We start from the raw sequence: 17,799 nt of genomic DNA, 5'->3' as shown, positions 1-17,799 counted from the left end.
GCATAGGCGTGTTCCAACTACTCTACATACAAAATAGAAATATGGATATGAATGTAAATATTATAGACTAATTTTTTATTAGTTTGTTAATTCGAATTCTAGGCGATTTATTGCACGGGTATTAAACACATTTCGAAAAATGTATTAAATACACGTATTAACATAAACAAATTTAATCTCATAGTATTTTAATATTTCAGGTTTGCGGCTTTCTAAAATTTATATTGCTATAAATAAGAGATAAAAGTGTCTAGACTGAGATATGCACATAATTTCATAAATTCAAATTTTAAAAGGATTTGCAGATTGTTTATTTGTCTATTTTCGTTGTAAGTTTATAGTCAGATTATACATTTGTTGTAGTAACTTTATTAATGAGATTTTTAATATGCTTATGCAGCTTAGTTGCTAAATTTTAATTTGTAACGAAAACCAAAATATAAACTAAAGTGTGTTTACGAGATTTTCTTTTTACATATAATAGAATACGAGTAGTAGAGTAAATTCTTTTAGTGGGCCTACTGTTAACAACTAGGGAGGCCTAATTTTTAGTGTAACCGAACATTTTATAGTATACTCTTACAACTAGCATAGACCTTTAAGGCATTATTTCTGCAAAGTTGTGTCCAGAAACATTGATTGGTACTGGATTTTTGTAATGAAAAGAAAGAAAAAATCAGATGAAATTCAGAATTTTCTTATATGTGAAGTACGGCCCTATTACTGCAAAAAACGGTTCAAAATTAGGGCTATCGGCTGGTACTAAATCGTACTATCCAGTAATTAACAACGTAATGACATAATCTAAATCGAGAGGTAGAATCGAATCTAGGGGTGCCCAGATTTTTGATATTCGTAAAATCTAATTTATTTTCATGGTATGGTCCGAAATCATAACAAGATGGAGTATGGTAAGAGTGTCCAACACATAAGTAGAGCAAACTTCCTCACATTTCTTTCCATTAGATACACTTTATAATCATCAAATTAAAATTATCTATTCGTCCTACAATATTTATTACAAATCAAAATTTGTTGAATTTTTATTTTAATCAAGATATCTTGGAGCCAATTACGAAGAGTTTCCCTGCAGATACCTCCACAGAAAATCCCACTAATCTAAAGAGCCGACAATGCGCAACAGTGCCGTCGACATCAAGTAGTATTTGCCATAAAACTTAACCGAGCAAATGATTTCAATTGCTGTTATTAAACTAGTGGCGCAGCAAGCAGCGACGAACGAGACGCGACAAGTTATCTCATTTAACCCGAACCTTCCTTTTGCGTGTCGCGCGAGCTAATCGCCTGAGAGCTCGGGCAACAAAGCTCATAAAAGAATTGGTTAAGCGGGAAATGTATTATTGTAGCGGTTTATTAATTATAATTTAAGGCGTCATAATCTGCTCATTAAACTTAAAGCAAACAGCGCCAATAACGCAAAGCGTCGAGTTGCCAGTGGCGAGTGGCAAAAGGCGAGTGTCGACAAGGGGTTAGTGGCAGACGTTGAATTAAGTGCACAACTAATTTGACACCATTAGTGTCAACTAAAAAGCGGTTGCTAACCGCATACGGTGAACAAATTTCAATTGCCACTGCGGCGGTTTAAGGTTTTAACTTTTGTGGCAAGTAATGGCGCACCGTTATGCTACCATAGTGGCGAATAGTGGCCACGAGTAATAAATTACCGGTTTACTGGGTGCGTACTTGCCGCACAACTTTGATGCCATAATTGTATTTATATTTTTTTTTTGTGTTATTGTTGATATTTGTTGTTGGTGCCACAATAAATATTGCCATTGCTCGTTAAACAAGCTATCTGGTAAGACTGTCCCACTGGCATACGACAAGTTGTAGCTGGTGTAGACTGGGAGTAGCAGATACCGCAAGTGCAATTCTGCTAAATTAGCCGCATTAATGAGCGTTTTGTTGCCATTCGATGGAGCAGTTAGAAATAATTTAGTTAAACGCGGTAATGAACTTTAGTGGAAATTGCTTTACAAAGCGTGTTTTCATGTATATATTAAACTATATTAAGTAATGTTCAATTAAATAAATATATCTAAACAATTTTATTCTTTACTTAAAAAAAGTTTAGGAGAATTTAGAAAAATTAAATTGTGCAGGCAATGCAATCGGAAATTTCTGTAATCAGTAAAATCTTACTTGCATAAAATGTATCTACATATATCGCAAGCTTCAACCAGTATCGTCTTTAAGAAAGGGTGAAAACTAGTGGGAAATGATTGTAGAGAAGACTAATGTCGCGAATTATTGTCACACATTACAGCTACTTCGCCAGGCTTATCGAAAGTGTGGCTACCTTAAGTTTCACTGGGGTTGAACCTGGAGAAAACAGATCTGTTTGTGTTCACAAGAAAATACAAAATTCCTCTTTGGTTTCTTTCGATAATTGGGACACATCTTTCTCTCAAGGACCGCACCAAGTACATACCTTGGGGTAGTGTTGGACAGCAAACTACTGTGGAAGTATAACGTGGACGAAAGAATGAGAAAAGCTAGCAATGCTGGGCACATACTGGGGGCTCTCTCACATGTATTGGTGCTACACAGCTTTTGTTAGAAATCCAAGTAGAATTTTAAGGACAACTCCAATGGCGGTTCTTGAACTGGTACTAAACCTGCCACCTATATCCCTCTTCGCTGAAAACTGCGCAGCAAAATCGGCGGGACGAATTCTGGATGCATGAGAATTTACATATAGAACCTTCGAGCATAGCTCGGTAGATGATGGCGCCTGGGTAAACACTGACTACATGACCCCACTTTTCAACTGGGAAAAAAAGTTGAAAGTAAACATAGAAAAATATGGCTGGCTAGCTACGCGCAACTCTCTAAACAACTATATGGATGGCTTGAAAATGGACCATGGAGTTGGTGCGGGAATATACTGTCCTGCAGGCAATTCCAGAGTCAACAGCCAAACTGCAAGCAAGGCAGTAACCTCATATCGCACATCGGTTAGAAGTGTCTTAAGAAGTAAGGCAGCAGTGGAAAGTGTTGCCAGAAGTTGACAGCTTCACTTCTAGTGGTAGCGAGACCACAAGTGCATCAAGGGCAATGGAAAAGTGTCAGAGATTGCACGAATGGTATACTTCTAACATCCGAAAACGTAATCAGCATTGAGAAACTCATGCATTGTATAAGTTAACACATTAGTTTGCTTGTCTGCCCACTGTAGCGTTCTTAAGAGCTACTCCACACCAGCCAGTAAGCGTGGGAATAGTCCGTGTCAGCATTTTCACATCAACTGGCAAATTCTTCGCTACTCCAATATCAACAACAGCACAGCAGAATTGCCGAAATTATACCAAAGCTTAGGGAATCAGACAGGGCTCATATTTTAAAGTTCTAGTCTTAAGCCAGACTTTAAGAAGAGCACATAGTGCTTAATAAAATTATTAAATTGTAAAAGTGGAAGTTTAAAGTTTATTTCCTGGACAACAGCCGTAGGACTGGAGGAATAATTTATATTCTACGTTCTCGATAAAAGCATGGTCAAGAAAATTAATGCACGATGGAATGAGCTATTATGGTGCAAAACTGCAAAAGTCATGTTCAAAACGATAGATCGGAAATACACAAAATTCTTATTGGCCTATTGGCGACACACGCCAGATCGAGAAGACCAAAGGACCAAAACTATGAGTGGCTTATGCTATTATACCAGATTAACATAGCCTAAACTAATCTTCATTCTCGGTCTAACAAAAGCCAGACAGTTGAGAAAAAAGTGCTTCGATGATTCCACATCACCTTCTTCCACACGTGAGCCTAGTGGATAATGTCAGTCAGCACCATGTATTAGCGGCAATAGTCCGAGCCCGCCAGATTTTCATACCAATATCCAATTTAAGTGTGCACATCCCTACGTCTACGTCAATGCAATTATTACATTGTTTACTTCAGTATTAATTGGAAGATTTAGCAATCAAAGCATACATTACAAATTTAAGATCACTCGTAGTAATGTGTGCTAATTATAATACACAAATGTCTGGCAGACTCAAATGATATTAGTATATTTAATAAGTATTGAAAGAATGGCATATTTTAAGTATTAAATGTTTTTATTTCAGAAATCAAGTACCAAAGAATATCTCTCAACAAACTTTGTACAAAAAGTGTTTTTGGAGCTTGTTACCTTGCGTCTAAAATTAACGAAATCGGATCATAACTTTTCAAGTCCAAAGGTACGACATATCGTGACTTTACTGACGATAGCTCACACTTACTTCAGAGAAAATCTTTTCCTGATAATAATAAGGCCTTATCGCGAATATGCATTTAAACTAAAACTAGAAGGCGTCTCTTTCTAAAACCATTGTATCCTTGAACTTAAAATGGGTCAAATTTCCCCACCTCCCATATACCAAATGTAAGGTAATGAGGTATCTCATTGAAAGTTTCCGAGCATCTTTTTCTGCAAAATATGTTTCGTAATGCCAAAAACAGATAAAATCGTGTTAAAACTAAATCGAACTGCCGTATACCTAATATAAAATTTCGTCAACTAATACCGACAGTGAATTCTTTAAACGCCATTATAAGTACACACACATACCTACACAAATTGCTTCTAGTTTCATTTATTTAGCTTAAAACCATTTAACCACCATGAATATCTAATAATTTGTACTCCATCAACATTCAAAAAGATCAACAATTTACCATTTTCGCTAATAGTTTATTTGGAGGGATATTTAAAATGGCAAATCCAGAAAATCGAATAATAATGCAATATTAAAAAATAGAGCACCTGACGTTTCTCTAATACCTGCTTAATGATTTTTTAGCACTATATGCTTCAGTTTTTTAACATTTTCAACAGTTGAAGAGGTCGAAGGTCGTCCAGAACGAGGCATGTGTTTGCCGATCTCTCGACCGTCTTTGAAGCCTCTTTACCACTCCTAAAATTGTACTTTTGATAGAACTGAATCTTCAAAAGCCTTTCTCAACATTTGAAATAATTTCGCCAGCGAAATTTGGACTTAGGCAGCTGCTGTAATCAAACTGGTTAACAATTCGCGTTCATATTTGGCACAATAATTAAGGACAGTTCTATCAACTTAACAAATACATTCATTTACCCGGGGAAGTTAATTATAATCCCCTGGTGATTTTTTGTCACAATGTACCAACATATATTTAATGTTCGAAAAATTCAATTGCGAACATGTCGAGTGTCATAAATTTGTAATTAATTCCAAGTAGGAGTTTATGAAGAATGATTTATTTTCTTTACTAAACTTTTTAATAATATATTTTTCAAAAATTTTAATTTTGTTGACATTGGTTCATCTGTCAAGTATCGCCACAAAAGATATTCCATATCCACTTGAGTATTTCAACTTACGACCAACAGACTACTTGTCGCCAATAAACGCTCTTTGCTGAACTAACTCGCGAAAACTAAAATTGTGTGTCTATTAAAGTCTACCGCAATCACAGTTTTAACTTTGTAATCGAGTATTGATCAAAACGAAAAAAACTCTAAATTATTGCAGAATAAAAACTAGTTTGGCAGACGCTTGTGAATGCAGTTCGCCAATTCATGGTAGCTGCAGTGCTCTCAGCAAGTTATTTAGCATCGCCGAAATTAAAATTGTACACTTTTGAGTAGGCAGACAATTGCTCTTGTTATTGTACGAATATACATACAATATATTTACACACATAAATACATTGTATTGTGCATATATGCAGTTACACTTGTTACGTTGCTAATTAATAATAGATAACGTAATTAATTTTTCAGTAAAATGTTACAAAAGTTGAATGTTTGTGCCGACAGAAAAACAAACAGCGTACATACATACACACATTTATATAAATATATTTACGTGAATAATAAATACCATGTAATAATGACTTAGTAAATAAATTGCGGCAAATGTGGTAAAAAGTTAAACTGGAATAATGACTGCAATATGTTTGAATAAACTCGCTTCTGAACATTAAAAAAGTGAAAATCAAGTCAAGCAATTAATTTGATATTAATATCAATTAGAGTTAAGCAACAAATTTATTGTTTTTTAGAAGACGCCAGATTTTATTTTATTTGTGCCGTTTAATTAACATGCGCCTAAAATTATGCACTGCAATGATCCAAAATTCGATGAAATTCCTAAATACTAACTGTTACGTATACGCCGCTGTCATGATATAATCATTAGTTTAGTAAAAACTCTTGACGAACTTTTTTAAACTAATCTATAAAAGGTGCAGCACAATTTTTATTAATCTCATCTGCTGTAAATACATTAAAACAAAGCTATATGGCTTTTAGTTCAATAAATTAACTGCATTTTTAAAGGCTGGTATTTATAGTGAGGTTATCATATCCACTTTAAAACATTTCGAAGCACTAATGATTGCTTAAAAATTTTATTTGTTATTAGAATAATCCTTACCAAGTAGCGATAGGGTAACTTCATCAAAAAGGAGGTGAAAAGCTTGCTCATAATTTAATATTTTGAAATGGTTCATTGAACCCTTTCTATCCCAACCGAAGTTCTATAACTAAATTAAAAGTAAAGTTTTTGAATCCGCTCTCTATAAAATGAGATCACAGAGAACTTGCCTGGTATCTTAAAAACTTCGATTGCACTACATACATCACGTACTAAATACTTCTCCTAAGGATCATTACTTTCAAATTTGTTTAAACGAATCTACTGTCCAGAATGAGAAGTCTCGCAGCAAATTCTACAGAGTATAGTAATGCGTGCCTCTTTTACCAGACAAAGGCAGTTTATTTAAAGAAACATGATGAGTTTACCACATATTGCAAATTTTGTAATAAATCGATAGTGAATTAGAAAATCACAATGGATTCAATAACTTGAAAGAAATTCCATCGAGACAGCAGAGTGACCCAACAATTTGCACCTATAAGTGATCGCCGCTAAATAATGCATAAATGATATTTTTTATATTACTGCTCTTAAAGTTCTATGGTATACGCCAATATTATTTTGCGTAAAATTTGAAATATTTTGATAGAACTTGCAATATATGTACATTAATTGGCACCAAAAAGAAGTAGTTATTGCCGGTGGGTATAAACGAATAACCTTCACGCGCACAAAACGGCATTAAACAAAAACATATAAAGTTCCATAAATAATCACTAAATTAAAACTGCATCGCAGAGGGACACCTACGAGCTTTAATTTTTGTAATAAACAATATAACTTTGCAAAAATGTTACCCTCGAGCTATTTCAATCTACGCCCAAAGATTTTTTAAACCGAACTATAACTTTTCAAGGACCCAGATAACAAATATGTGGACCCAGTACATTTGAGTCAATTTGTGAGGTCCATTTTTGAAATGGGAGATAATATGTTTGTGATGACAGCAGGCCCTTGTGTCAAAAATGGATAAAATCGGAAAAATACTTATCTTAACCTAATATTGGTATTTTCGAACTTCTACTTGATTTCATACAGCATTTAACGGCAAAGACGTAAGAAATCTTAATGAAAGGGAAGTATTTCTAGAGTTTATATACTAAACACACAGATTTCCAAAGCATCCACTTGACTTGCCTATATATAATCTATATATATAAAAGAAAGTTGTTGTTAGTTACATCATTTATAACTCAAGAACGGCTTAACCGATTTGGCTGAAAATTGGTGGAGAGGTAGCTTAGCTTCTAAAAAATAATGCAATTGCTAAGTATTTGGAACAGAAGAAATGAACTGCAACCAAATACGCAGTGAAGTAGATTATAACTGGCTCAGTAATCAGTCGTTGATTCCCAAAAGACTGATGTTATAACTTTTCCAGCCGACTTTTTTGTTTTTCCACGCCTGAGAACCGGTTCATCATGTGCAGTCCACTAGAATGACTGTCGATTGGACTCCAGTGGGAAATGATGGAGCTATGTTTCTATTACCCACTTTATTCCGATTAGAGGGCACTTAAACACTTCTCAGAATCAGTTATTCGTTGTTTTTATTGGATTATGAACTTGCGAGCCGCCTACTTTGTTTATTTCGCCTGTTTCCAGCTTAGCAAATGTCTTTTCAGCGGTGGATTTCCCTGAGCCCTAATTCAACAGTATTTTCCCCAAAAAAACAATGCTTTATTGACACACGAAATGTTTTATGATCCATTTTTTGTAAACTAACACAAGTTGCTTCACAAAAATGCTATATCTCATTAACTAATAGTTATAATCCAACTAATAGAAATCATATACATATACATACATATGTAGATGGTAGGAGTAGTATTATCTATGTATCAGCCACAGTGAAGCGTGGACGGGTCCTCTAGTATAATATATTAGTAAGTCTTTAATGAAGTTCAAAGAGTTCATCTGGTAATGCTATCTTATAATACCAAAAATGTATAATATAAAATCAGGTCAAAATATTCCCTAGCCCCATATACTTTATTAAGGAAATGTATAAGAATTATAGAAGAATTTCATACTTCCAGTTGACTTTATATTTGTCGGTCTACAGAGTCCGGTGTAACCAACTTCACACCGTTCGCGTATCTGTCGCACTGGAATCAACTGTTTATAAATTTGCTAAATGGCAGTTCGAAGTATTGTTCACAAGTGTACAAAAGCGTTTTGCCAAAAGTATACGAATGCCAGATGCGAAACCAATGGTTTATTCTCTTTGGGCCATTTTGAAGAGCAAGGTCCGAAGTAAAAAATACTCCAGTCTCGAGATGCTGAATAAAGCTATTGTCCGTGAGTGGGCCAAAATACCGGCAAGTCACATTTGAGCAGATTGCGATTCTTTTTTGACCGTCTCAAGGCCATAGTTAAGGCAAAATGTGGTTATTTCGAGCAAAAGTGAATTAGTCCTGAATTTATGATTATTTTCACACATTTTGTACTTTAAAATAAATAAAAATAATTTTCAAAACTGAATTTATGGCTTTTTTAATTGGTTACACTTCAAGATGTAAAAAATCTTATCAAAATTAATTGAAAGTACATTGGATTTATTATAGTTTAATGCATAATTTGTGTGATATCGATCTACGAATCACCCCAGCTCCCATATACTACATACAAGCATTTTAATTACTCCAGAACGAAGTATAAATTCCCCATCCTCTGGTTGATGTTTTCATATATAAAATTTAGCTTTGATTTAGTTTATATCACATAGTAATAAGTTACAAAATTTCGTTGCAATCCATTCGATTTCGTCGAATAGTGCAAGATGGATTGTTTCGAAATATTTTTTAATATAAACTTCTACCAAGTTTGGTATTACGTATTGAATTTCAGCACCTTTGAACTTTCCAAATCGCAAGCGAATTAAATGTTCGGTTAGACCCGAGCTTAGTCCTTCCTTATTTACCAATACTAATTATATACCGTTAACTTGCGTGCGCTTAACATAATCATTTATGTTAATTCACTTGTCAGTTAGACTTTCCACAACGCATAGTCAGTCAACGCAGTTCAACGAGCTTAGACCTCTACTTATTTTAATTGTGCACTTTTCTCTTTCACTTCAAAATTGTGTCGACACATGGTAATCAATCACTTTAACCTATTTTACATGCAATCAAGTATCCGTTTTAAGGCGACTACACTCTCGTATGAGTTATTGCATGATTACAAATTAGGTTTAAAATGACAGAGGAAAGCATGCATGTAAAAAGAAATGTATGCACATACATATATGTTTGTATGTCTAAATGCTATATGCAGGTAGTATGTGTTTCTAGAAAACATGTTAGATACATTTGCTGCAAAGTCATTGTGGTATATATCATACGCATATGCATATGTAGGCATTTTTTTATAAGGAAATATTGATAGAGTAAATAATTTAACATAAACCTCCGTGGTGATGATCAAGCATTAGATTCAATATTCGCTCGGCGAGTGACTTTTTTAAGTTTTTAAACAAAAAAGGTCGAATGAGCCAATTCTGGAGAATATGCTGAATGTAGCAGCAGCGCTTCTCCCAATTAGACTAGTTTCGCGACGGGATTACGACTTTGAGTGTTTCGCCCTCCTTCAGGTAGTCTATGTAGATCACGCATTGTGATGCACAGAAAACGATGGTTCATCTTTTCATCCGTTTAGAAAGTCTTCGGCTTATTCACAGTATATTCACCTGATGAAGTTTTATGTCATGTATTTCCTTTATACTTTCATCATAGCTTTGAATTAAAATATTCAAAGATTGATTTAGAAAAATACTCCATACTATTTCAAATTTCTCTTTGATGTCTCAGTTTTTATGAGACTTAATCCTGCAGTAACTCGATCCGAACAATTTCTTCCCAGATTACACCACTGAGATAGTACATATGTATTGTATAAGGTCTCCCTACTTAGCATATATAAAAATATAAAAATATATATACTTTGCATAAAGGTGTTATAAACTTAGTGCAAAGCTTAATATAAAAGATGATAAATTTCAGGGTTCCCAACTTTTTTTAAAGAAAAAGCAATGAAATTTCAAATTTATTGGAGGATGCGTATTATAATTCGAAAAAACATGCATATTATTTTAGTTTGAAGATTGTCTCTTTAGAGTGTTGGTCGCGGCTCCGTGTCAGATGGTCCACCTATTGAGTACAATTTCCAAAGACTCGTTCGAGCATTTCGATTGGTAACTGGCGAATAACATTCGTAATGCTCTGAAGTTTGTCTGCAAGTCTTTACAATTTACATATCCCCACAGGAAAAAATCTAAGAGTGTGATATCATACGATCTTGGTCACCAATCGACCGCCCCAAAACGTGAAACTATCAGATTACCGAAGTGTTCTCTGAATAAAACCATTGATTGATACGATGTGTGGAAAGTGGGGCCGTGAAGGCATTAGATCTCGTTCTTAAATATTTCACCGACAGTTATCGTGGTTACTATAAGCCTCACGCAGTCTCTCGAAAGAGGAAAGAGACTTTCTAGAATTTACTTACAATCTAAGTGAAATCAAAGGGAAGTGTAAGACATTACGTTCAGGCAGTAATAACAGAATAGAAAATGTGAAAATCGTGTTATAAGTATATGGAAAATCAGTCAGTTACCGCCTAGCCTACCTAATTCTAAGTATTACCAAAACATAAAACTAGAAAAAATCCTTATTCCCAATTACTAAGAAGAGAGTGAATCTTTGAACACTTTCATTGGACTCTTAATCTAAGAGAAAATATCCAATGATATGTATTTTCTTTCAATCTCCACTTCATTTTCAACTGAGCTTAAGTTCTCTAAGCCACCAAGAAGTACTGTAAAACGTTTTTCCCAAAAAAATTACACTTTTTTTCTAAAGGGAGAGATTGATAAGTGTTATTTCATCTGTTTTCTTTGAATAAAGTTATCAATTTTTTCCAGTATCAATATCTAATCGCAAATTTCTATAATTGAATTAAATGTATTAAATATCCGTTCATAACTGATAAATGCTGCTGAACGCTTTATTAGTGAAAAAAGTTTCAAAATGTTTTACTATTAATGTTTTCAGTTTGAAGTATTTTAAGTTTTCAAGTCGCAGAAAACACAGCTATGGAAATTTCCACATGTGTGAATTTATAATTTTCATACCAGATATACGTGTATGTGTGTATGTTTATTATGTAAATGACAAACACTCGTCAGCCGAACGTTTTGCCACCATAATTTATGCAATCCTCGTTTCTTGACTCGCTCAACGTTAGCCATGTCTCCCTAAGATGTCTGAGCCGTAAAGAAAAGAACAATGGCCGTAAAAATAAATCAGACAACAGCAAAAGAATAGCAACACACCAAAACAAAACTTTCTGTTTATAAGTATCGTATGAGTACTTGTAATATGTCCTGCATATGTGATATGCTGCTTAACAGTATTGTATATTGTTTGACATTGTTTTCACTAAATTTTTCAACAAATTGAAATTTACTAAAAAATACTGTTCTAATTAAACCAGCAATTAAAATATTCCTTTGTCAAACTATTTTTTAAAATAATAATTTATATTATATACAATATAACCCATAGAGATTTCACAGGTCAGTTAAAACGTCCATGGCCTACCATATTCAAACAAACTTTTTATTTAAATCATAAATGAGGGAAAAAAATGTTTTCTTATAAAAATGATTTTTTTAACTATTTTCGTATATTTTGCTATTTCAGTAGTGAATAATAAATGTTTACATAACTTTAATGCTGGTTCTTTTATAAAAATAATTTTTAATCGTCAAATGGAATGAATATTAGACTATCTAAAAATTTTAAAAATAATATTTTGTTGAGCCTCCTCTGGTTCCTATAACGGCCTTAACACGCTGTGGCATTGAATTTTTCAAATTTTGCAATGTTTGTGCTACGATTTCGTTATATCAGACATCCTCGAAAATTTCGATTGAACTCAGCTAAGGTACTGGGTCTCTTCTTTGCTACCTTCATGGTCTTCATAATATACTAAAGGTTCTCAATGGGGTTTAAATTCTTCCTGCTTAACGGTTCTTCGGACGCACTCTTCGCTGTAGCATATAACGTACGACATCCCGAAGCTACATAACATGTTGCACATGGACTCATCAGAGAAGATTACTTTCTGCTAATCTACTTTAGTCCAGCTTTAGTTCTTTTTAATCCACTGGTGGCGTTGTTGACGCTTTTTCTTAGTGAAAAGTGGATTTTTTGCTGGTCCTCTTTGAAAAGTCAACTTTCTGAATATGTGATAGTTATTTTTGAGAAACGAAAATTAATTAGTGAAATTTTAGTTTGAATGAAGAAACGAAAATTCCTATGTTAAATGTATGAGAACATAAGAAATAAATAGCGACCCCTTAGAGTTAGGCTACAGCGTTTGGTTTTAGGGAGGATTTTTGTTTTTTCAATCACTAACATTTGAGGGGGTAAGAGTTGAAAAAAATATTCAAAATTTGTTTTGAAGCACCCTAATAGCTATACTTATGAATTCGGTTCCAAGGTCATTTTATTTGCCGCTCCATTATTTTATCGTCTCTGGGAGATATTTTCCTTGTTGCTACTGAGCCTTGGTCCACTGATTCGAATTTTTTTCAAAAAATCCCCGTCGGAAAACTGTTTGAATCCAACATTCATTGATCTCCGTATGTTAAGATCTGCTTTCCCCAAAGTTAAAATCTTGCTCGTATCCACAGTAGTAATTTTGTTTAGGTTTGGCATGTTTTATATTTTTTCACTTTCTAAACTGTATGTCACAAAAAATAAGTCAATAATTAACGAAACAGCACATATTTTTTCCATTCCGCATGTTTGTCTGCCCGTCCGTGCATCTGTGCAAGTTTAAAATTAAAATATCGACGCTTGGTACACTTATACCTTGGAATAAAACTGAGTACGAATTTGTAGATGCTAATCCGACCACTGCCCACAAAACACCATTAATCGAAAACGTATTAAGAGCTATAACTAAGCCGTAAATTAATGATTTTCTTACCTTTAATTAATTTGTCATAATACTCGTACATAAAAATATTGTATTGGCTTTTAATTGTACATATTATTTCTCTGTAAAAATGCTGCAACTTCATCCGAAATTTTACACTTAAATTTTAGACTTATACACCACTTTATTCAGGTACAAATTTAACAGGAATATGCAGTACATATAACATTACTTAAGTCTTGTATAAATATAAACATAAAAGTACTCACAAAAGTTTGCGATTACGGCTATTCACACATACAACCGCCTAGCGGCATATTGCCAGGTCACTTGGCAAGCAAAATTCAACCGACCTGGCGGGCCCACCGCAACAACAACAACCTAGCCACAAGCTTAACAACAAAAAGTAAATTATAAATATAAGCGCTGCTTTGGCGAGCTACTTGCTAACCCAACTGGACGTGCACATTCATAAATATGTATATATATATACTCGTATTACATACGTGCGCCAACTAGTGGCACAATGCAACAGGTCGCATGTAAATCATTGTCAACTTGGAATTTCTTCGCTCGCACAGTTTCTTATTTTACAGCAGTTCATTTTCTTCTCCTTTTAGTTTTTTATTTTCACATTTACCACTTCATTTTCTGCCTGCTCCCGCTCGTTAGCACGCAAATCGTTATACGCCTGATCGAGTTTCCAGCAAAAAGTTACTTATACGCAATGTAGTGCCATTGACTAGCGTTCCAACTACACGTATTACCATTAAAGTTGTTTTTTCTTTGAAATTACCGCCTTGAGATGTCACTTAAATTCTGATAACACGATGAAAATATGGCACATTAAAGCCCACGCCGGTGAAGTGCCGTATTGCATTGGTAACAGTCCACCAGGCCCGATGTCTCCTTCCTATTCGTATTTAGTAGCTGGTAGCTGGCCTGCAGTGCTCATTCATTTATTTGTTTATTATCTTATTTTTCTTTGCCGTATCTGTTTGCGTCTTTACTCGAGTGCTTCGGGGGTAGACTAAATATTTACTATAAATATTAGATGTGCGCGACTGCTACAAAGAAGTTGTCATAAGTTCAAACATTTACAGGTGAACGCATTGAAAAATCAAAGGAAAAATAATCTACTTGTATAAAATGGTGTAAATTAGGTAAAGAAAATATATATGTATGTATTACGTTAATGTATAACTAGCGTCAATTAGGGTAATAGAAAACAAGTAGAAAGACTACAGAAACTAGCCTTTTTAATAGAAAAAAAATTATAAAAGTTAAGAAAAAATATTTACATCGACTGTACCGAAGCAATAATACCTTTCACAGTTACTTTTATTATAGGCACTTTCAGTTTAACTCAATATTTTCTTGATTTAGATCGATCAGTTTAAATGGCATTTATATGCTACAGTGTTCCAATGCAAAAGACGTGGTGTGTCGATCTTTCATTGGTCTTTTCCAAGATTTGACGTAAGGTGAAAATCTGGTCGGTAGTAGCTTTTCCAAGTCTTAGGACTCTCTAATAGGGTCCAATCAGTTTGTTAACGGTAGGATTCAGTCTTTCACACAGTTTCGCTCCATAAAACCTTATATGCGTTGTTGAAGAGACCTGTCCCACGGTAGTTGGCGCAGATTGTGGGGTCTCATATTTTATGGATTGGGCGGAGCACACTTAAATTCCAATCTTCGAGCAGGCTTTTGTCTGACCATAACAAAGAAGCTGATGCATGCTCCTTATCAGTCCTTCGCCACAGTATTTGAATAACCCGGCCGGCAATCCAGCGCCCCCACCGCTAGCTATTCTTCAGACGGGTAATTGCTATTCGAACTACTTCTTGGTTGAGCAGTGGAACATCTGTACCATCTTCATCGATTGGCGGAACGGGTTCGAGTTCTCCTGGCGTTATGCTGTCACTGCCCTTCCCTAAATAATTTCAGTATGATCTGGGCATCAGTCACTACGTCAACTCTGGGTGTTCCACAAGAGTATGCGAAAATTAGATCCATTGAATTTCATGTAACTCTTACTTAGTAGGCCTGTTCATATTTAAAAAGAATTTAATTAGATTTGGTAATTATTCCTTTGAAAGGATTATATGTACATATTAGAGCATATATGTATATTATGCTTCGAAGTAGAAAATTTACTTCACGGTTACTAAATTTATTTCCATCGGGTACTCTATACTGATAAGATAAGAGAGAGGGTGAGTCTGGTATCCTGGTATTTCATTAATACACAATGTGTGGGATCTGATTGTCATTATTTTTCTTAGAATTTTTTTCTATTAGTTTCAGAGATATTTTCAAACAACCTATTATATTATTCCCATATGAAGTAACACTGAAGTTTAAGCTTCGTTGATCACTTATTTCACAATTTAATAAAGTTAATTGTTCTTTTCTCAAAAATTAATCAATTCAAATAAAATTCATTGAAATAAACATTTATTTACATTATTTAAATATTGCTTTATTTACAGTTCGGCACGTGGCAGTTAAAATGATTATATCGATATTAGTTCAAAGCATTGCTGAAAGCTCAAATAACGGTGAACCTGAATTACTTTACACATACAGCTGTCAACGTTTGACAAGTGCAGTTAATTGTCCGAATAAATTGACACTCAATTAAAAATGAATACGGATGATGAAGAACGTGTCTGCCTGCGGTGAGTAGTGGGTGAACACGCCTACAAAACGGTGTTATTTTTAATATACAGTTATTTAATTATAACAATTAACAACTTGCGAATCAGAATGTTAATATTTGAATACTTTAGTTCAGTAACATAATTTAGTGTTCAACTCACGGTTGGATATAAGTTGTTGACTAAATAACCTGCGCATTAGTTGAAATAAGCACTTAACTGTCTATTAAATAAAATTGAAAAATGAAAAACTAAAATCACTTTAATATGCAGGAGTTAGCAGCAGAGTCAGCAGCAAACCACAGCTTATGAATAAACTTAGAGTTCGTGCTGTTGACAGAAATGTTTGATAATTCTCTCCTGCTTGCATTTCTAAATGTTTAAATAATGGCTTGAACAGAAACATTTTGCTGTGAAAATCGTGAAATATTTATTAATAAAATTGGCTTCAGAAACCTGCATTCGGATGTTAAACGTTTCGGATAGTATAGTTGAAGATTACTGTTCGAGTGCCTCTACTGCCATCTTTACAATGAAAGATTCATGTTAAATAATGAAATGAAGTATTCTGCCGCCAGAAAAAACAAATTAGCGTAGTTTATATCTCCATATGACAAGTTAAAGTTAGAGTTAAACTTTGAGATAGAATTGTAAGTAGATCTCGGCGCCCTCTGCATGAACCGGGTTTGAACTGTCAGGGTATAAGTTATAAACTCCGCTGGTAGATCTCGCGTCCCTGTGCCATCCGTTCGCCATTAAATTTAAACTTTGAAAAGCAAAATTCTTGTACTATACATGCTATTTCGTAAGACCACTTAAATATATATTTTCTAAGCCTAAAAAAATCCTATAACTTGTTTTTGCACCACCTTATATACTTTCAACAGCATAACAACACATTTATAAAGGTCTGAATAATTATTTGCGCGTTCTGATTGGCCATTCAGCATAGACATTTAGTGTTGGAAATTGAGTGAGAGTTCACTTCTCCGCTGTCTGCCGCTCGAGTAAACCACAATGCACAATTTACAGTTATCTGCAACTAGGTTCAGATGCAATAACAATAGCGAATTTAACATGCAAGTTGCTCGCGAATATATTTATTATTTTACACAGAAATTTACAGTCATATAAACTCATTCATAATGTATGACGCGCGTTCAGCAGCAATAAATATGAAGCAGTGATTTGTGGGTATAAACTGGAACAGTTCTCTCTATTGGCAGAATGTGAAAACATTTGCCCTTTCTATAAGCAAACACTTGAACTCACCAATATAGAATAAGTTTCGAGTTCACATAAAATTTAGATTAGCTGGAAAGGAAATTCCTCTTACTTAAAGACCTCATTAACTTGGGGATCGTTTAAGGTCGTAGGTTAAAAAAATAGATTTTTACATATTTTTAATGGAAATATGCACAGCAAATGAGGTAGCCCCAAACTCGACTATGCCTACCTCGTCTAAACAGTGATATCTTCAGGGGTCAGTAGGGTAATCAGGCCTTTTTTTTACATTTTTTTTCATAGAAATTTTTATTTTACAATAGAACTTTTAACACATATCATGAGGTATATCGTGGAGTGTATAAACAAATTTTTTTGGAATTTTTGGATGACATCTATCGAGGAAATGGCTGGGTAAATTAAATGTTTTTTTTCACTGGCGGACACGATTTCTCATGTTTGGATCATCTGAAACACAAAAACCCAATTTATTCTCAAAAAATACGTTAACGGTTATCGTCACTACATCATGAA

General features: G+C 34.2%; 1 protein-coding gene across 2 annotated transcripts in view; it reads left to right on the top strand.

Moving 5' to 3' along the window:
- The window catches only part of LOC105225020 (adenylyl cyclase 78C), a 205,584-nt gene that overhangs the window by 109,703 nt on the left and 78,082 nt on the right, over window positions 1-17,799 (top strand). For both annotated transcript variants that reach the window (XM_049456907.1, XM_049456908.1), the window contains one exon: window positions 15,874-16,062. In XM_049456907.1, coding sequence (XP_049312864.1) covers window positions 16,028-16,062 — 35 coding nt within the window. In that variant the 5' untranslated portion in view covers window positions 15,874-16,027. The remainder of the gene's footprint in view (window positions 1-15,873; window positions 16,063-17,799) is intronic.

Source organism: Bactrocera dorsalis, chromosome 5, assembly GCF_023373825.1.
Source record: "Bactrocera dorsalis isolate Fly_Bdor chromosome 5, ASM2337382v1, whole genome shotgun sequence".
Lineage (NCBI taxonomy): Eukaryota > Metazoa > Arthropoda > Insecta > Diptera > Tephritidae > Bactrocera > Bactrocera dorsalis.
Note: the sequence above shows the minus strand (reverse complement) of the source record. Positions and strands in the feature narration are given on the sequence as shown.